Source organism: Rhinolophus hipposideros (assembly GCF_964194185.1).
Source record: "Rhinolophus hipposideros genome assembly, chromosome: 20".
Lineage (NCBI taxonomy): Eukaryota > Metazoa > Chordata > Mammalia > Chiroptera > Rhinolophidae > Rhinolophus > Rhinolophus hipposideros.
Genome location: NC_138066.1, coordinates 46,739,727 through 46,761,282, shown reverse-complemented (window position 1 = coordinate 46,761,282; position 21,556 = coordinate 46,739,727). Strand labels below are relative to the sequence as shown.

Here is a 21,556-nt window from a genome sequence, read left to right as displayed (position 1 = left end):
AAATGGAAGGATGGAAAAGATAGGATATTTATCTAAAGAGTCCCTTCCCTTGTTGCTTGCAGGTTGTTCTTGGAGGGTTAAACCCCTGGCACTTCTGAGATGCTCCTGTAGAGAACTGAAGAAGCCCCAGGTGCATAAGAGAAAGAGAAAACAGGAGCCTCCGCTGCCAGAGAAAGGAAGCAGACGCTTGCTAGAGTTACCCACTAGGCTGCGGGGAAACTCAACAGTGAGGGAATATTGGGTGAGGTATGAACAGTGCATGGGTAAAGATGCTTGTTCTTAGACAGCCTGAGGGTGAGGTGATGTGGAAAAATCCAGCAGGTAGGCAGGAGACAGTCCTGGAGTCCAGCTAACCTCATCGTGGGCAGGATGGGGTGTGAGAGTGGACAAGGCACCAAGGGAGGGAGATGAGTGGACAGCTCAGCACAGGAGCCTGGGATGTGTCTCACGTTTAGGGGGCAGGGATGGGAGCATCAGTAAGCAGGGCAGAGAGACCTGGGGCCCGGCACGCTGCTGCAAAAGTGAAGGGAAGGAGGGATTTCAGGAAAAGAAACTGCAGAGAGGATGAAACTAAGAAAGCCTGCGCAAGCTCTCTGGACACAGAGGAGGGCTGACTCTACTTGATAAAAAGCCAAGAGGGTGAAAGAAGGAAGATGGATAGTGAGCGAAGGGGTTGTTTGGCCACAGGTGCATTGCTCTCAGTTATCTATAAGACAACAATGATTTTATTTCCTGTTGCTTAGGGTTATGTGAGCATTAACTGTCTGTATACTTGGCACAGAGCCCAACAATTAGTAAGTGCTCAGTGAATGTTTTTTTTTTTTTTTATCATTTATGAGAATTGAGCACGTTTGGAGGCAGAAAGGGAGCAGAGGATAATCTTGTGACATGAAGAGAGAGGTGTGGGCTCTGATGTTCCCTCACATGTGACCACTCACGCTTGGAATTGTCCAGAAATCTAATAGCTTGGCTGACCCTTTCTGAAACTTCTTGGCGGTTCCGTACATTTCCATTAAATGATAGCATTTTTCTTTTCCTGAAATCTGTCTGGGTTTGCCTGTCTCTTATTTTAATCCCTGCACCAAGCACAGAAAACCCAGTAATGTGGGTTTTGTAATTAGAGCCCGTAGATACGCCTTCTCACTTCTCCAGTGTGCCACCCTGTCTTTGGCTCTTCCCTTGTGCAAGCCGCCCTTTGATACTTTTGGACATCAGCACCAAGCTCATTTACATATTTGTACCCAGCCGATACGCATATCCAGTGATCTGAGAAATTCACAGACGTGGGGTATCAGGTCGGTCTTGGACTTTGTTGAATTTCCTCCATGTCAGGCTATTTCTGACCACTATACACTAGTCCCTCCTTTTCCATGGTTTTGCTTTTTGTGGTTTCAGTTACCTGCAATCAACTTCGGTCCAAAAATATTAAATGGAAAATTCCAGAAATAAACAATTCATCAGTTTTAAATTGCGTGCTGTTCTGAGTAGTGTGATAAAATCTCGCTCCGTCCCGCTGCGTCCCGCCTGGGACGTGAATCATCTCTTTGTCCAGAGTCTCCACGCTGTAGACGCTCCCCGCCCATTAGTCACTTAGTAGCTGCCTCGGTGGTCAGACCCACCGTTGAGGTATTGCAGTGCTTGAGTTCGGGTCACCCTGATTTTACTCATAATGGCGCCAACGCCATTCACGTAACTGTGATTGTCGTCTGTTGTTGTAACTGTTCTATTTTAATATTAGTTATTGTTAATCTCTTACTGTGCCTAATTTATAAATTAAACTTTATCATAGGTATGTACGTATAGGAAAAAACATCACACACACGCACACATTTCCATATTACTTGTGGTTTCAGACATTCACTGCGGGTCTTGGAACATGTGCCCTGTGGATACTGTGGATAAAGGGGGACGACTGTATCACCCTTGAACTTCTAGGTTTATGAAAGTTCTCCGAAACATATTGCCAATAGACAAAACAACGTTACAGAATGAGACCTATGTATGGTTCCATTTGTTTAAAACGAATACGCTCATCAAGAGGTTTTGATTCGATGATATTTTTAAAAGTAGGATTATGTGTGTACTTACGGACCACTTGGAGAATTCGAAAGTTAAAGAATGCGCATCAGGAGACACAGATTCTAGTGTTCAGGGAGCAGCCTGAGATTCCGCAGTTGGAAAACAAGCTTCTGAGCGGTGCTGAGGCTGCGGCTGTCTAGTAGAACTTTCTGCAGTGATGGAATGGTCTGTGTGTGCGGTGTCCGATGCATTAGCCACTGGACAACCTGTCGCTACGGAGCACTTAAAATGTGGCTGGTATCCCTGAAGATCTGACTTTTAACGTTTATTTACTTTGAATTAATTTAAGTTTAAATAGCCACATGGCTACTGTATGAGACAGTGCAGTTCTCAATGGTAAATTTTTCAAGGGTTGGGACTATGTCTTATTTACCTGTGTGTGCTCTTCAGGATTTGCATGTTGTAGGAACTGTTATGATGACAATAATAACAATAATAATTCCTTATATTACACTTACCTGAGGCACAGACCTGTCAGTACCTTGCCTAAGTCACTGCACTGGAAAATAACGGAGCTGGACATTGAGCCCAGGATCTAGTCTGGTGCACATTTAACCTGAGGCCAGAGTGTACAACACCCTGGCCTCTCTTTCCTCCACTCTGGCCCTTTTACATCTGGCCCTTGCTTGTCACTGTCACAGGACCTTTGGAGACATCTCCTTTCAACAGGGGGAATAGAATGGGTGAAGGAGACCACAGGTGGGGTAGGGAGGAGGCGGATGGAAGGACAGAGGAGACAGAGGACTCCCTGGACCCCTACCATTGGTCGAGTGCCTGTCATCGGCAAGGCTGTGTGCTGGGTGCTGCCTACCCATTCATCCACCTTCTTACACCGGCTGTGCTGAGCATCTGCTCTGAAGCCAGGCCAGTGGGTCCAAGTGGGAAAAGGTTTAGCCCTCGCTGCCGGAATATTTACAGACACACTCTGGAACTGTAGAGTACGGTGGAGATGTTTCTGAGAGGGGGCTCTGGGCTTGAGCCCTGGCTCTGCTATGTATTTGCTCTGTGACATTAATCAAGTTGCTTAACTGCTCGCAGCTTGGATTTGTTTATTGTCCCTCATATATATTTTTTCAATTATCTAATTATATCAGTATGGACTCATGAATATTTTCTACTTTGGGTTATAATCCAATAATACTGTACTTCTTTTATTGCTCAAATTGTTCCCCAACTTTGGCTGTTAGGAGTTCTCTCAGTTGGCTTTTCTGTATCCCTTGGACATTCTCTGTCACTGTGGTGTGTGTGTGTGTGTGTGTGTTCACACTTTCTTACTTTCTGGCACTACAGGAAGCTCCAGGCTCATCTGGTATATTTCCTGCCCTAGTCCTAGAATCAGCCATTGCTCTGAGAAGCTCTGGTTCCTTTTACTGGACAATAGTATTAGAAACAAACCATAGATCTAGTACTCATTGCTGCTGGGCTGCCATTGCTTCTAGATGCTCTCAGCAGAGCAAGCAGGGAGATACTTGTGTATATACTAACCCATGTAGGCCCACATACCTATAAATATCTTCCAGGACTGAGACAATACATTTCTGTGCTCTAAGCCACCCAGTGTGTACAGGTACCCTAGAAAACTAAGCCCCTGCTCTCCTTTTCACCATGTCCCCTTTCTTCTTTTGTACCCTCAATGTTTCCTCCACAGAGAAGGCTCTCTGTCTTTGTTGTTGTCGGTTGGGTTTGTCTGTCTTTTGTTTGGCTATTTCCTACCCAGTCCAGACACATCTCAGGCATCTCAGACACTGCCCTCTGGACTTCTTGGCTGATATCCCCAGGCAGGGTTAGGTTCCGCAGGGACCATACAGTTTCTTTCACATCCACACAGGGATCACAATGCCACTTCCTCCTCTCACTTGACCACGAGTTCCTTGGGGGAGGATTTCTGCTTTTAGGCTCCCAGTGTGCACAGGTGCTCAGGTGTTGAATGAAGGAGGAGACTGCTGCAGAAACTGAAGCCTGAATAAGGACAGTGGCTGCTTCAGAATTTTAATCGAGGAGGGTTCTCAGGGTGGCAGTTGGTTTGTGGAAGTGAAGACTTGAAACCACGTTTGCTTAAACAACAAGTGTAAGGAAACCACAGTTGTTCATAATAGAGATGGGGAGATCAGGCCACCCTGTGCCGGGCCACAATGGCTGGTCACCTCCCTCTAAAATTCTACGGAAGCCGACACTAATATCCTCTATCTGTGTCAGATGAAGAATCCGAGGTGTGGTAGTAACTCCTCCATGAAGGTCCCACGGCCAGTTAATGGCAGGCGGGAACTGCAACCTAGCTGGGTTTGTCTGACTCCCGGAGTACGTACGAAGGTTTGTCATCCTGGGCGGCACTTAGGGGCTTGATGCAACCCACCTTATGCACAAAGGCTAACCTAGACCTAACAGAGTTGACGGTGAGGCTGGAATCCCAGCTTTATCTAGGAAGGAAGGGAGCAAGAGAGAGGACAGGTGTTGGGCTTACATCCCAACCATTCCTACCGAAGCTCTCCATGTGTTTTGCCTAGGACAACAGAACTACATCTCCCAGGAAGCAGTTCGGCTGCCGTCGCCGCCCCTCCCCGCGGTCCCCTGCCCCGCCCCGCCCCGCTCCGGGCCCCGCTGGTATATAAGGGCCGAATGGCCAGGCCCGGGGCAGTGCGGAGGGGTGCGGGCGCGCGGGGTGCGGGTGGGGTGGGTGGACGCGGCCGCCACCGCTGGCACCCGCCAGTCCGCCTTTCCCTCCCCGGGCCTCTCTTTCCCCGCGGGCGCCCACCCTCCTCTGCCTGGGCCCTGCAGACCTGCGCACCCGAGGTCGAGAGCGGACTTGCCCTTGGTACTTTCCTGGGCTTGGCAGCGGTTCCGGCGGGAACCTGGGTTCGCGCTGGAGATGCGCGCCAGAAGCTGCGTCCAGGGACAGAAGTGCTGTCCCCGTGCGAGGCGGCGGAATGCCCTCGCCGGGGGCCGCGCAGCGCCCCGCATGCGCCTGTTTCGCGCGGCGGTCCCCGGCCCGGGGACGCGGCCCTGGGCACCGCAGCCAGTGAACACCCCGCGGTCTCCGCGGGTCCTGCGCGCAGCGGCCGGCTGCCAGCTCTCTGGCCTTGGACGGAAAGTGAGCAATGGGCGGGGGACTCCGGACCCCTTAACGTGGATTACTTGGTGCGTATCAGCCGGACTCAGAACACCCACGACCTCGTCTCCATCCGTGGATTGATTCATTCTACACAACAGTCGGGTCGCTCACCTGGAGGTAAGTGTCCCTGCATTTCGGGGGAGGAATTTGAATTGACTCCCCACCCCCACCCCTCCGCCCCGCTTTTCGGAGGTCTCGAGGTTCTGGGTCGAAAATTTTCTTCTTGTGATTGACATCTTCTCGGAGGACGTTTTAGCCACCATCCCGTGTCCCGGTGGTCAGCGCCCTGCAGCTCCCAGCGCCGCCAAGCTGCTGGCTGCCCCGCGGGACCTACCTCCCTGCGTGGCCCTTGCACTTACCTTGTCGCCTTGTCGCCCTCTCGGGCCCGTTATTTTGGGAGCGGAACCGCCTCGATAAGCTCCTGAGGTCTGGCCGCTGGCGGCTCAGAATGCGGCTGGAGCGCAGCGCTTGGGGAAGGTGACCCGGCCGAGTCTCCTATCACCGCGGGCTTAGGGGACGCGGGTGTTTCTGCATGTCCCCGGTCGGCTTTGCTGCGAGGACTGGCCCACCCGTCAGGCAGACGCCGGTACGGTGTGGGCAGGTTTCTGAATGGGTGGGAGGTAGCAGGCATTGGTCCAGTGCGCCCAGCTGCCGGCCCTTACTCCCCGCACCCTTCCCGGCTTGTTAATGGAAGAGGTTTCCTGGCTGGCGTGGGGAGAGGGCTTAGTCGTGAGTCCTGGACTGAAAGCAAATCGCTCTTGTATCCATCGCATCCCCCTGTCCTTATCCTTTTGTGTTGGCGCTGTTTGGGGCGGCTAGGTACCTGTCACTGAGTAGGCGCGATGCGATGTTCCTTGAATGAATGACTGAGCCAGTCCGCCAGGATGTACAGATAAACTTTCCCTTCTCCCTCTTTGGCGCTCGTCCTCAACCCCAGGACTTTCCCGCGGAACTCAGGTGGTTTCCTGGAGATGCTTTCCCACGTGTGGGATTCCCTCCCCTCCCCACCCCCCATCCTACTGGCAGCCTGTGTGATGATCCGGTTTCCGCCCAGAAGTCTCTCCTACATAGAAAACTTCTGGAAGCCGTCGGGAGTCTCTCTTGATACGTGCTCAGGGTGCCATTGCCTCCAGTAAGGACCTGCTTGGGGAAGAAGGGAGGGCCAGGCACTGTAGGCAAAGAGGTGATGTGTGTTGGTACTGCCCCCTCCCCCAGGAGGGGGTACTGGCCACAGCAGGTCCCAGGGTCTGCCCATGCTGGTGCAATAAAGTTCCTTGTGGCGGAACCCACCCTCCCCCTGCCAGACTTTGGGAGAGGGACTGTTGAAGCTGTCTCACTGATTACCCATTGCTCCACCTGTGCCACCCGTGTGATTTTTTTTTTTTAAAAGCAATCCATGCTATTTCTCTATCCTTTACAGAAAACTACCAAAAAAAAAAAAAAGAAAAAAGAAAAAAGCGCAAAACAGGGAAAACCACCCAGTTCCCACAGTAGTTGCTGGCAGTGGGACCTATTTCCTCACTGCTGAAACAGCTATAATATATACAACATTGTTTCCTGCTCTTTCTCCCCTGGACTTTATGTGGACATTTCCCCATGTAACAGGCAGTTGAATCATAATTTGCTTGACAATCCCCCATTGTTGGATACTAAGGTGTTTCCAAATTTTTACCCTTAGAAGTAATGCATTGATTGGTGAGTGTTTTGTACATTAGGGTTTGTCCACAGTTGGGATCATTTCCTTTGGAAAATTCTTAGGAATCACTGACTTTGCTTTAAGTCAGAAGCATGCCATTCCTCTGGGCATTTCCGAGGTTGGCTCGAGGGCAGAGAACACCACTCACCCATGGGTAGCACTGCCATGTCTGGGAGCCAGAGTACAGTGGGGGTTTTTGGTTGTTTTTTCATGCAGCAAAGTATGAGATGGGTAAAATGTGCCTTCAGGACTAGGATGTAAATTATGTTAGCCATCCCATAAGGTAAGATTTATTTGGCAGCTGGATTAAAAATGTTGTCATCTGTTTGAAAATATTAACTTTTGATTTTGATATAAATCTAGATTTATAGGACAGTTGCAAAAATAGTACCTGGAGTTTCCCTCTACCCTTCACCCAACTTCCTTCCTTAAACGTTAACACGTTCCTATCCACAGCCCAGAGGTCAGACCCAGAGCATCAACACCTGATAGAATCTGTGAAGTCCAGGCCTTACTCCCTTTTCTCCAGTTGTCCCGCTAATATTCCTTTTATGATTTAAGATCCTGCAGTGCAGAAAATTCTGTCTTGTAAAAAAAAAAAAATGTGGGAGTTGAGAGGGTTCCACGGAGCCTTTTTTTAAATTAAAAAGCACTCTTTATTGAGATATGATCGCCACACAAAAAGTTGTACATTTTAAATGTATGCTGCTTGATGAGTCTGGTGATAAGTATGTAACCATGAAAGCCCCAACTCTATGCCATGAACATTCATCACCTCCAAAAGTTTCCTCCCGCCCATTTTATTGTTGTGTGTGTGTGAGTGATAAGAATACTTACAAGATCTACCCTCTTAGCAAATGTTCAAGTGTACAATGCAGTATTGTAAACTCTAGCTGCTCTGCTGTGCAGGAGAGTAGGACTTATTCTGGAGAAGGTTTCCAGGTGAGAAGGCCCCTCCATCTTCATCTTCATCCCCAGGTTAACTTGTTCCCCCTTCCTATTTATGGTCCACAGAGCAGATGAGACCCTCCCAGCCCAGAGGGGAGGGGAGCCCTGACCACCATGCGGGAAGCATCTCTGCATGCTCCCCTCCTTCCTTCTCCTCAGACCTCTACCGGGAATGAGTTGTTTAGTAAAAACTGGGTTACAGCCTGATCTGCCCTGGCATGTCTTCTGTGGGGTAGATGGATGGATGACATCCGGTGTGCGTGAGAGCAGCGAGCTGCCAAGCCCCGAATCTACCGTTGACATGTCCTACATGCCCTGCCCGTGTGGGTGACTCATGCTGCCACTGAGCAGCAGGTGTGTCGGGCACTCAGTGTGCAAACCCAGCAAAGAGAACTTCCTGGTGATTTGGGCAGATTTAAAGGAACACAGGGATTCTTCTCTCCCCTCAGAATGGATTTAGGCGATTGTCCAGCAGTCTTGGGCCAGGAAGTGATTGCCCTTTTCATTAGGGGATTTGTCTCTTCCAGGAAGAGTGAGGAGAGCCAGCTTGAAGGGGGTTTTGGAAGCCACGGATGTGGATGGAGGCTGGCGAGTGTCTTTGCAGGAGAGAGGCTTGAGAAGTTGAGGAAAGCATGAAAGAAGCCCTTCTGCTCCCCACGACCGAGGCCCATTGGTTTAAACCTTCCACCACAATCCACATTCGAACTAGGGCTGACTACTTCCAGTATCGCTGTCTGCCCCAGCTTGGAGTGGTCACCCGCATAGGGTGACGGTGATATTTGCGTAGGATAAGGACCTTTTGAGGTTACTTAAAGCTCAACACAACAGAGTTTCTCTGTTACTGTTACGATATGGTTGGTCACCGACACCTGATTTTTCTTTTCTTCTTTGAAATGCTCCCAGCCTTCCTATTATAGCTTGTAAACTGAAAGATGCTCATCCCCTCTCCCCTCCCCCCTCTCCCTCGCCCCTCCTGCATGGCACAGACATTTTCTGTAACCAGCTAGCTCCAGGGAGAAGCATAACAGGAAGTGTCCGTGGGAGCAGAGCTGGGGATGTTGGAACAGCCTTCTGTTTGCACCTGCCCTGTCCCTCTCCTCTGGGGCTCTTCACGCCCCCACCCCCCACTGCCCTTGGCAGGAGCCACTGCTCCTCCCAGATCAGTGTGGGTCCAGTTCAGGCTCTGCACCTAGAGCTGCCCCACCAGTACTCTGGTCTTCCAGTTGTGGTTTGCATGAGAATGAATTGCCTGGAGAATTTGGTAAAAATGAGTATTCTCAGCAGCCCTCCTGCCCTCCCCCCAATTTTAGAGGTTCTATTTTGGTATGTGTGGGGGTAGGGAGTGCTCAGAGATCTCCCTTTTGAACACCCTGCTCAGGACACTCCAATACAAATGGACACTTTAAGAAACATAGTTAACTGACGTCTTGGCCAGCGGAAACGGGAAACCCGAATTGAACCTTTTCCTTCTGAGGCTTCCCCAGCCACAGTGCTTCTCGCCTCCCTCAGGAAACCTTCCCAACTTACCTCCACCCGACGTGGATCCCCACACACACTTACTTGGTTTATTGGTACACGTGTTAACAGAGACGTCGTAAAGTCAGATGCCCTTTGTGCTTGGTTAAGACAGAAATGGCTGCATTTGGGCAAAAGATGAATTGTGTTTCTGGGCTTTAGGAATAAATGATATTTGCAGTCTCTCCCCTGGGGAGGAGGGCGGGGAGGACATTGTGAGTTCCTCGGGAACTTGGAAGATGCCCTTTCATAGGTAGCTTCCTGGTACATTTGTTCGCGTGCCCACGGAGACCACTGCTACTTCTGGCCACCATCATCCTAAGTGATACCCACTGTTATCATGGAGCTGGTTGGGCTCCTCCACAGAGAGTTAGCAAGCACCCCCTTCTTTGCATGACAGATGTACTCAGCTCACTTCACATGAGGGTAAGAATGGTCCTGGGTGAATTTCTTCCCTTTGAACTGTGCCATTGGCTAAAGATGGTCTGTACAGAATCCCTTGGGCTCCCTTGCTTTATGTAAAAGACCAGGTTTGTGCCCAGAGAAATGTCTCTACCAAACCAATCTTGGTTCATCACATGATATATGAAAGGCCTGGAGGAAGCGTGCAACTTAGAGGAATGCTGGAGTGGCAAGTTTCTGTCAAAGAATTTTTTCCTGTAATATGAATCATCACCTCCTCCCATATTTGGTTTGTTGCTACAGGTTTTTACATAAATGTCTTGAAACCAGGTGTCTTTTGTAGTCAGTTAAGACAGAAGTGGCTACGTTTGGGCGAATGAAAAAGGCACAGCTGTTATGGGTCTCCAGAAATAAATCAGACCTGCAGTCTCTCCCCTGAGGTCTGTGAGGCCCCCAGTGGTTTTGAAAATGCCTCTGATAGCAGCTGATTTTAATGGTTTTCAGACCCACTTCCTTTGCCTAAAGAGTGTGGGCCCTTGACTTCATTTCACTGTTGCAATTTCCTTTCCTTTCCTTGACCGACTGGGACAGGGCAGGAAAGACCATCTCTGCCTGCCCAGCAATCCCACCGGATAATTCGTTGGGGATTTCAGCCATGTTTTCAAGACATCAATGGCATTTTCCCTTATTATAGACACCTTTCCATCATTTGCTTTAGACTTCGTCTGTCGTTAATTCTACAGATACTGAGGGGCTGCTGGATGGTTCTTTTGACATTGATGTAATCACTTCAGTTCTATGGCACATGGGCTCTTTGGGGCAGCGGGAAGCTGACTTGATTCGGCAGCCGTGGTGGGGAGGGGTTCCGTTTTAGGCATGGAAGGTCAGGTGGCTGAGATGCTAGCCTGTGGGGACATGTCCTTCAGTGTGTAAGCGAAGCCCTCAGGAGCCCTAAGTGACACATCATCTGTGCAGTTGTGCCTTCTTCACTTAACTAATTTTTAAAAATTTTAACCATCATTTCTTTTTTTAAAATTGTGTTAAAGTCTACATAACATGAAGTGTACCATCTTAGCCATTTTTATATGTGCAGTAAGTGGCATGATGCCCATTCACATTGTTGTGCAACCATCACCACCATCCGTCTCCAGAACTTTTTCATCATCCCCAAATGCAAACGCTGTGCCCATTACACGCTAACTCCCCATGCCCCGGCCCCAACCCCTGGCAACGTCCATTCTACTCTCTGTCACTATGAATTTGACTACAGTAGGTATCTCATCTTGAGTGGAATCACACAGTATTTGTCCTTTGTGTCTGACTGACGTCATTTAGCATAATGTCCTCAAGGTTCATCTGTGTTGTAGCAGGTGTCAGAATTTCCTCTCACGTTCAGGCTGAATACTATTCCATTATACGAACAGACCACATTTTGTTTACCATTCATTCCTTGCTGGACACTTGGGTCGCTTCCACCTTTTGGCTGTTGTGAATAATGCTGCTGTGAACACGGGTGCACAAATGTCTCAGTCTCTGTTTTCAGTTCTTTTGTGTATAACCCAGAAGTAGCATTGCTGGCTCATATGAGAATTCGGTGCATAATTTTTTGAGGAACTGCCATATTTTCCATAGCAGCTGCAGCCTTTTATGTTCCCACCAGCAAGGCCCAAGGGTTCCAATGTCTCTACTTCTTTGCTGACACTTTTTTTTTTTTTTGGATAGATAGCCATCCCTGTGGGTGTGAAGAGGCACTTAACTAATTTTAAAGGTAGATTGTTCCAGGTACATTCCGGGAGCAGCTGGGATCTCCTTTTATCTTTGAGGAAGAATCTTTACTAAGAGCTGAGTGCCCAGGGACCTATGGGGCAGCAGAGTTTGTGACTCAGCAACCAGTCTGCAGCGTCTATTCTTTCTAAATTAAAGGGTTTGGCGATCTAGCATGTTCCTTAGGTCCCGATTATTTGCGCTAGACGTTTTCAAGTGCTTTTGTGCCCATATCCCATCTGTCACCCTCACGCTGGTGGGATAGTCAGGTGTCATCCCCATTTTTCAGAAGAGAACATTAAGGCACAGGTGAATGAAGTGGCACAGATAGGTACTGACCCTGCAGATGGGCCCTGAACTTCTAAGGTAGCACACACTGTGAAATGCGACTATTTTGGAAGCATTGGTGGCGGGGAAGGAGGAGGGGCTGGCAAATGGAGGTTGGATTCAGGATTTGAGAGAACTCCAGGGGGAGTCCTCTCTGCCCACTTGTCCTGCATGGTCACATTTCATGTATGAAGTTTGCTGAGTGTAGAGTTTTATTTTGCAAAAAAATTGAACCGTTATTTTTCCGTAGAACCCTTTTCTGCCCAGTCGAGTGGCTTAAGAAATGCCTTTTTGAGCACAGTTCTGAGATGTCAGATGTCTGTGGTGGCCCCGGTCAGTGGCTGGGTTAAGATGGTTGCGTCCTTTCTAGGGTTTTCTTCCTGAAACTGTGTGTGAGCCCTGAAAGCTCAGTCTGTTCCGGTTTGTCATTGAGCATCTCAAGCGTGTGTCTGGCCTCAAAGGGGTGGGGGGTTAGGCGTTGGCAGTAAGTGGTTTTATTGGCCCTGGGGACCAATTGTGTCTGCTCCTCAGCTTTGTACCCCTTTGCCTCACACGGCCTCTATACCCTTCCCCACGTGGTGGAAGGAAAGGGACCTTGTGCCCCTGGTGCCACCAGGAATGTGGCTCTTTTTCATTTTTTATTTTCATCACGATATATCTTTTTATTTTTAAAAGGAAGTGGCAAGAAACAAAACTGTTATTCCTGTGGCTGGGATGACAGAACAGACGTCCCAAGCCCAGTGGCTTTCTTCCCTCTGGTAGGGGAGAGAGTGCCTGCCCGGGACCCTCCCCAGACTTGTTTAGTGGCCCCAGGGTAACACCGAGGGACTTTTCACTGAATCTGAGAGAATCCGTGGCCACTGGCAAGCCAGTGGGGAAAGGTAGATGTTTAGGTTTTTAATTAAATTTCTAAAGTGGAAACCAGGAATGTGGTTAACCAGATTGCTGAGACAGTCCCAGTTTCTCATGCCACCCTGACCACTGGACGTTTCCACCTTTCCTAGAATTGTTTTCCTCATCCCTTTCTGTGCCCTCCTGTTACCCTGTTCCCTTCCCTTCACCTCCCTCACTGTATTTTGAACCTGACTCACCCTCCTCCCCCAAACCCTTTTTCTCTGCCCTTGTCATCCTGCATGTCCGTCTGTGGGCCACCCACTTGGGGAAGAGGCTGTGTGACTGCGTAGATGGTTCACAGGTCAAAGTGGCCATTTGACGTCGCCTGTCCCCTAAACTACACCCAAACCCTATTTCTTCTACATCCCTGTGTAAGAGTTCAAGAAATACGATTGGCCAACCAGCGCTGGCTACCGGAGCAGCAGTGTTTGTTATATAGGGAAGAAGAGAGATGTCAACTTTTTACCTGCTTGGAGCAGGTGGTTCCCAGTGTTATTTTCCTTTATCTCTGTAGGGCCTGGAGGGGGTTATTACTACCTCTGATGTAGGGCTTAGAGACCTCAAGGAATGTCTGTGAGGCCCCACAGTTTTGAAGAATGGAGTCCTGGTTCCAACGCAGGTCTTGGCAACGCCTGACACTGGGGTCCCATCCTGCTCCAGTCCCCAGTGCCTGTGTGTCTTTGTACAAGTTGCTGGGCCTCTCTGGTCTCAATTCCTCTGTCATAAAAGAAGGGTATTTTTTAGGTTGGTCGCTTTTAGTTGCAAGTTACAGAGAAATCAACTCTAACCGGCTTAAACGATTGAGTGTTTGGTTGTTCATAGAACTGAAGTCTAGGGGTTGTACTTTTGGGTGATTTGGTGGCTCTCTGTTTTTCTCTAATTCTAATTAGCTTTACTTCCCTGGTGGGAGTGGGAAGAGCAGAAGCGTTTGCAGGCTTCCTGCTTCTAAGGACCCAGAGCAAGAGAATGGGATTGCTCAGCATTGCTGAGGGCCGGCCCCGCCCCTGCGTCTAGGAGAAGGGCTCCAGGACAGGCTCTCCTGTGGTCACGTGCCTGGCACCTGGGGAGTCAGCTTCCCTCTGCAAAGCCACCCGGGATTCTTCCGGTGGAAACTGGGGCCCTCAGGAAGCGGGGACAGGTGTAGAGAGACAACACCAAATGCTGAATATGAGTGAATGGGGCTACGGGATGACCCCCCAGAATGTGTGGTGGGGGCAGGTAATTCATTCTGTTTGCCTTTGTAGACTAGTACCTGGGGGAGAGCAGGGGCATGGGACGCTTAGTGAACGTTGAGACATGAATGAGCCCCCACAGTGCTTTCTTCCCCCAGTCTCTGACCCTGAGAGTCTGGTTTTGCTCCATCAGCGACTTGGGAATTTGGCCCTTGGGTCTCTAATTCCAGCCTCGCAGCAGGTCGCCGGCGGCGGGGCTCTCATTTACCTGCACACAAGAGTTGTTACTGGAATAGCAGCTTGATGCTTGCAGTGGTACTTTCCGCTTGAGATTTCTTCAAAGCAAACAAAACACCTTCCCTAATTCCTAGCAGGACCCAGTGGTCTTGTCCCCGGTCTACCTGGAGGAGGCAACTCTGAGTCCATTCCTGGTGCAAAAAGCTGGATGACGGAGCTGGGACCAATGGATTTGTGCAGTCTCCTCCCTGAGCTCCTGTACTGGGGGAGACTGAACACCCTGTTTGGCCAGAAGAGGGCTTGTCCAGGAGCCGGCACCTGTGAGAGGACTTCTTTAGAGGCTCCATTCTGTTTGCACATTCATGTGCCAATTTGTGCCCCAACTATTGGGGGCTCCATGTAAGAGGACAGCCTTGCTCTCCAGGCCACACTGATCTCAAGGTGGGAACCCTAGCGTACCTGCCTGTCCGCACGTTTCGCACGTTACACAGGTTGGCTTTGTTTGAGGAGCAGTGACTCATGCTCATGGGTTGTGTGAGCTCTTAAAGGCAGCAATGCTGCCCTGGCAAGTGCCACCAGCTGTCCTTGGTTGGCATTGTGAGGAAGTAGCTCATTGTCATGGTGATAGATTATTTCTATTCTGAAGCTTGTGTCTGGATGGCTTTTTTAGGGAGGGTGGTACAGTGGGAGAAGAGGGCTGATTGTCCTGTAATAAAGGTGACAGATGTCCTAGGAAGCATGCTACCCGTGTATTTTCTATTCCCCATTTCATAGACGCGGAAGCCGAGGTTCCCAGGGCTTACATTACTTGTCCAAAGTTGCCCTGCTGGTCAGCGGCAGAGCCAGACAGAACTCACCTGCTCTAGGTTTGCATGTGACCGCGCCCATCTCACTGCAGGCTTGGTTCCCTGCTGCTCGGAAAGTGCTAGAAGTCGCAAGTCAAATGGATTTGATAGTGTCTCTATAACTATGATTCATCCTTCGCGTCTTCCTTCCCAGTAACCCGCTGTGCAAGTCTAAAGCAGCGTTTCCTCCTCCCTCTCCAGATGGAGGTGAGGCCTGTATCCTTTGGGGAGCAGAGCTGGCGGTAGGCTTCTGTCTCCTACAGGTGAGACATTGAAGTCAATGTTAAGATAACTAACACCATGATTGAGTGAAAGGTTCATCGGCCAGCGTTTTCCCTGACAGGGAGCTCTCCTTAACTGCTTCCCAGGTTCTAGGCTTTTCCTCCATGTCTGCCTCTTCTGTTTTGTCGTCCTCCTGTTCCTCTCTACAGAGGTAAAAGCTGGTTTGGAGCGCTGTTAATAATCGTTCACCTCTCCCAGCTGGCCAGGTGGACTCAGGATCCAGAGGTGGGATCCACGTTCTGGGATCCAGTCCAGAACAGGCGTCGGCATCATCAGGTCCCTTCTTGTCGAAATCACAGGATCGTACTGAGTTGAAATCGCGTTTTCCATCTCCTGCGCTCAATCGTTGGCATTTAGAGTGATGGTTCTGGGTAGGTTCTAGCATCCTCGCTGACGAAGGCTTGTAAGGTTGGGTCACGCGCGTGTGAGTGGGACAAGAACACTGACGGGTCTGTTATGAAGGTGTTGAGTGCGAGGGTTGTGATTCTAACTCAGTTACCAGGACAGTGCTGTGTGCACTTTGCTCCTTGAGCTCCAAGCTCAGCTGCGCTTGCGTAGCAGACGCATGGCTGGACGTGACCCTCTGATGTTATTCCTGGAAATTGGAGAGAGCTAGCTGATGTGCTACCATCATTACCTGCAAATGGGATACGGGCCAGGTGAGAAATCCTTGTCCCATCTGAGCTGCACTCCCACCAGCCACCATGCTTTCTGTCCTTTGCACAAAGAACCTTTTAATTGACCTGGTTGGGAAGGTGGACAACGGAGCTTGTGACCTTGAGATTGAGGGAGGGGGATAGGAGTCCGAGTGTGTCTCATTCGTTGGATGAAGTGAATCGAGTCTTGGATTCCTCCTCCCACTTACCTTCTCTTCCCTTATTGGCTTACACTGAGTGTCCCATCTTGAAGAAATGAACCAGTTCCATGGCTATCTTTGCTTGGGATGCACTGTTGTGCCTCTGCTCTGATGTGGCTGGATTCATTGCTTTCCACTTTCTACCCAAGAGGTCCAGTGCACTTCTGGCTTTCTTCTTGGCAGTGTAGAATTTGGTCTGCAGCCTCCACTGGCTTGAGTAAGATGACTTATGCAAAGGTGGTGTGCACACTCTAAAGTGCAAGGCACACACGGTGAGTGACCAGCCGCAGGTACCTGTTGGCTTGAGTGGGCCGACAGGAGTGGGGTGTGGGGCGAGCAGGCAATGAGGCCAGCCCTTCCTCTGTGGGGTCTGCAGTGGGCTTGTTGCCCCCGTTCTTACCCGAGACCTGTTCGTGGCTCCTTTCCTCACGGGCTGTGTCCTTCTCCGCTCCTTTCCTTACTCTTAGTGCAGACTCAGTGACACTCGCAGGGGGAGGGGACATACAATCCAGTATTTTTGTCCAGTGGTCGCCCAGGCTATACTTGAAGAAACTCATCAATGGAGTGCTAACTCTATTTTTGTAACAGTTTCTTTTACAGCCAATCTTTCCCTTCCTTGAGCTACTAACAACCTAGAAGACTGTTATATTTTTAATCCATATCATGTTATATTACTGTCACAGTTGTTTCACAAGCATGGCTCTTTTATCGTCAATAAAATCAGAAGTGTGCACTCTTTGATTCGCTAACTGGTGGCTTGACAGGTTGGAGGGCTGTGGGCTCTGCCGTTTAGCTGCTGTGTGGCTGTGTGTGCTGGGTGCATGGACTCTGGCGGCCTTATTAGCCCAACACATTCCATTGGGCAAACACCTACATGTCTTTCTTTCGGAAGGAACGTGTCACTGGTCTTTGCTCAGAGTAGTCCTGACCATTGTATGTTTCTATTCCTTATGCCTTAAAATAGTGGCTAGCCGAGAGCCCTGGGTTTTGTCCAGTTTCAGTCTCCTAATTTGCCTGTGGCTTTGGGTGAGTTATGGCACGTCCTGGGGCCTCAGTTTCCTCCAGCGTACCTTAGACATGTACTATGAAGTTTGGCAATTAAGTTCGCAAACTCATCCTAGAAAAAGTGCTACATCCCTCACTGCTGAATATCACTACGGTCACCTTCAAAGTTCTCCCCTTGGGAAGCTATGCAGAGACGCCAGTGCCTAGTCCACCCTTCAGAGCAGTTTTGGAACTCTTTCTGGAATGGCCATGAGAGCTGTCGTCATATTACCCTCAATGTCCTGAATGTCATCAAAATGTCTTCCTTTCAATATTTCCTTTATCTTCGGGTAAAGAAAGAAGCCATTGGGGGTCAGATCAGGTGAGTAGGGAGGGTGTTACAATACAGTTATGTGTTTACTGGCTAAAAACTCCCTCACAGACAGTGCCTTGTGAGCTGGTGCATTGTCATGATGCAAGAGCCATGAATTGTTGGCAAAAAGTTCAGGTCGTCTAACTTTCTCATGCAGCCTTTTCAGCACTTCCAAATAGCAAACTTGGTTAACTGTTTGTCCAGTTGGTACAAATCGGTAATGAACCCCTCTGATATCAAAAAGGTTAGCAACATCCTTGCAACAAGTTCGCAAACTTAGTTGCCAGACCTCATAGATGATCCCTCCATTAGTTTCAACATGGAGAATAAACTGCTTGTTTCTCTGTTTTCTGTGGATGACCATGAGCAAGGCAAGCAAGAAGAAACACCTGATTGTTCCCAGTGGTCACACTGCTCCCAGCTCTTTCTGCTGCACTGCTCAGCTTCTTAGAGAAGTACTCAATTAAACATCAAGGAAATCAAAACATAAAACAGTCTCGCAGGGCCATCTTTTATAAAACATCGTTTGTGACAGTTTGGGATGTCTTCAGAAATCTGTTACGGTGACCGGTGACCGTGTACCAAGACAAACAACTCGTACAGTAAATTACCCTCCTTGCTCTGTGGCTGGAGAGAATTTTATTTATTCAGGGGCCTGGGGGCGCTCTGCCTCTCCCTTTCCAGAGTGAACATTTGGACTCAAAGTGCCTTCAAAGGGTTGATCTTTCAGGGCAGTGTAACAGAGGCCCTTCACTTGGGTAAAAATGAGATTTCTTTCCTGCTTGCTGGTGGGTGCCCCTCCTGCATCTGGGAGGCAGACCAGCAACCGCCAAGCAAACAACCAGGCAAGTAGACGTCTGCTCTGTGGGGTCGCCCGTGGACCTGCCTTTCCCTTATTCTGAAGGCTGAGCTGCCGTGTTACAACCTGAATTGTTCTGGGGAGTGAGAAGTCCTCTCCACACCCCTTTCTTCTTCCCGTCCTAAACCCCCTCCTTCCTCTTAGGGGAAAAAAAAAATCCGTTCCCCTTTCAGTGTCTGTGTCTTTAAGAATTCCTTCCACTGTAGCCCCAGCACAGAGACCCTTCTGTGAGAGTCCGTTGGAGGCCTGTCCTCCGTGACACCCCGCCCCCCATATTAAAAGACCATCAGAACAAGCTCCCCATTCTCCTCTGGAGAGGGTCCCTCTGTCCCCGGCCAAGGGACTCTTAAGGGAGCGTTTATCCTGGGACACTCAGTTTACAAAGACGGCTGGAGTGTCACATAAACTCACTCAGACCCGAGGGGAGAGGACAAAACCCCCTTTCTTTCACCCCTGCAGGGGGACCAGCAGAGACTTTGTGCTGCAGACCAGGGGTCTGAGCAGACAGGGAGGGGTCTGTGGCCAGACTGGTACAGAGAGCACTCCGGGTTATTATCTTATCTTCTCATTTTTAGGGGACATCTCAGCACGGCCCCGAATCAACTCTGTGGAAAACCATCCTCTCTGTGTGCTAGGTCACTGAGAAGCTCCGTGGCAGGTTTATCTCAGTTTCCCAGAGGGGAACCCCTAGTTTCCTTCTACTGCCTATTTGGATAAGGAAAAGCTCACCTATTCTGTGGGCTGGTCTCCACTGTGTGTGTTTCAGAAGATTCTTGGTCTAATGGCAAACATTGTGGATAAACTTAGCCTCCTGGGGGGGGGTGCACGTGCATGCATGCCCCATCTAGGTGTGTGTATGTGTGTGCCCTGTTGGTATGGGACCGATCTGGGTGTGTGTGGGGGTGTTGGTACCCCCCCGGCTCCCACACGTGTTACAGTCATAACTTTCTAGCATAGGCTTTGCTACCCTGTTTCCCTGAAAATAAGACCTCACTGGAAAGAAGCCCTAGTGTAATTTTTCAGGATGACATCCCCTGGACATAAGCCCTAATGCGTCTTTTGGAGCAAAAATTAATATAAGAGCCGGTCTTATTTTAGGGGAAACATGGTATATATGTGGCATAGAGTTTGGAAACCAGAACTTTCCGTGATTCCCTATTTGCGTTGGACTAATGTTTGTTGCACACCTACTCAAGTATTTTGCACTGTGTCAGTGTCTCAATCCTCAGCATCCTACAGACATGGAGGGCTAGACTCCGAGAAGGCAAGTGCGTCACCTGATGTCACCCAGCAGTGGCCTCCCTGAGGTTCCAGCGCTGCTGTGTCTGATTCCCCAGCCTCTACCTGCTGCAGAGCTGGAGGTGAGGCTGGAGGACGCAGGGCAGCTCCCGGACGGGTGGGCGTTGCGGAGGGGACGAGGGTGCTGGCAGGCCCTTGCCTTCCGCCGCTGGCTTTGGTTTTGGTCTTGTCCAGGGAAGGGGCCTTTCCCTGGCCCCTTCACCCTGCACTGTCTGGGAATCTGCCACTTAGGTGACAGAAAATGAAGCCATGTGTGACAGCTGCCCTGTGGGCCTGGGACGTGGGCCCTCCAGAGGGGAGACCACAAAGAGGGTGGAGCCGCTGCAGCTCCCCTGGGTTGGGAGGCAGGCGCCCGGCTGCAAACAAGCCCTGTCGGGGGACCTTGCTGGAGCTTGGCCAAGAAACGCCCTTCCCCAAGAATGCCTTAGAGAGGAACCTTGACCCGGCTTCCAGCCCCAAGTCTGTGACCCTTTCCTCCTTTTCTCAGGGTAAGCGCTGGGCCCTGGGGGTGGATGCGTGTGTATGAGTCGGGGGAGGAGGGGAGAGCCAGGAAACAGGGCTCCTGAAATTCCCAAGTTGCCTGAGTCCCATCTCTGTCTGGGCCTGTCCTTTCTCCCCTTTCCAGAGGTAAGTGGCCTGGCAGTGCAGTGGCAGCTGAGGAGCCTTCCCGGTTCAGAGTCCACGTTCACATATCACAGCTGTCAGCTTGTCACCGGCTCGTACTCCAGGGACAGGAGGCTCCTGGGCCTTCCTCTGTCTGGCTGAGTCCCCCTTACGCTCCAGGACTGGACGGGAGGTCAGGTTCCACCCGGGCCTGCTTAGAGTGTGGTCACTCCTGAAATGCCAGGAAGTGGCAGAGGAGAGGTTTGTGAGAGCTTGACCTTGAGTGGATGGCAGACTCTCCTGGGCTCTGCGGATGGACGTCCTGTAGGAGGGGGCGGGTCTCAGCACGCCCGCTGTGCTGTGAGCAGGTGCGGGCCTGGGGGAGAGGCAGGAGGAAGGGTGGTTTGGGGAATCCAGGATGGAGCTGAAAGGGCTCACGTGAGAAATGAAATGGGCTCCGTTCCACGTTCTGTGGCCCCACAGGCACTGATGACTGCACAAAGGAGAGGTAGCAGGTGGGGGCATTTGGGAGGGAGGGGTGGAGCCAACGAGGAGCCAACGTTCCTGTCCGTGGTGGGGGTGCTGAGGGAAGGGTGGTGCCAGCGGGGGTGAGGATATGGAGGGGGGCGGATGTGAGACTTATTGGAGCAACAGTGCAGATCCCTCTTAGACAGTCAGACTGTGGGTCTCTGCTTCCTTGATGTGCCATTGCCGGAGTCTCCCAGGCCTGGACCAAGGGAGTGAGAATTACTGCCCTGGAGCCCCTTCCAACCGTAGGCTCCAGAATAATCCTCCGGGACGCTTAGCACCATGATGGATAGCAGCGTCCGCCACATGGGGCCAGATGGCAGATGGCGATGGGTTGGGTTCTCACCCACCCTGGGGTCACTCCCGGCAGGGTGGCCGCCCTTACAGGCGTGCCGTGGGCATTTCTGTACCTTTCCCACACCGTGAGCCCTCATTTCGTCCATGCGCTTTGGATCCACTTATTGCATCATGCAGGTTTCAGTCTCGCTGGGGATGTGAGGAGGAGGGTGAGGGTTGCACTGTCCCAGGGTCGAAGGGTCTGGGTCTCCGTCTTAGCTTGTTACTGCCCAGAGGACTGACCTTGGGCAAGGGCCTCTCCCTCTCTGTGCCTCCGTTTATTTCGTAGGCAAAATACCTGGGATGAGTCCTGAAGTTCTGTCCCGCTCTAAAAGTAAAACAGTCAGTCACATGCTTTAGGATGTGCATACAGGTGGCTTTATAAGTGTGACTGGGCTTGTGTGTGGACTCCTCTGTCTCCCCGTTCTTCATCTTGCATGTCCCTGTG

General features: G+C 50.5%; 1 protein-coding gene across 1 annotated transcript in view; it reads left to right on the top strand.

Moving 5' to 3' along the window:
• Positions 1-4,695: 4,695 nt before the first annotated feature.
• The window catches only part of LOC308488378 (uncharacterized protein), a gene marked incomplete at its 5' end in the record, with an annotated part of 143,306 nt that continues 126,445 nt past the window's right edge, over positions 4,696-21,556 (top strand). The window contains one exon of the mRNA XM_081028039.1: positions 4,696-5,305. Coding sequence (XP_080884165.1) covers positions 4,696-5,305 — 610 coding nt within the window. The remainder of the gene's footprint in view (positions 5,306-21,556) is intronic.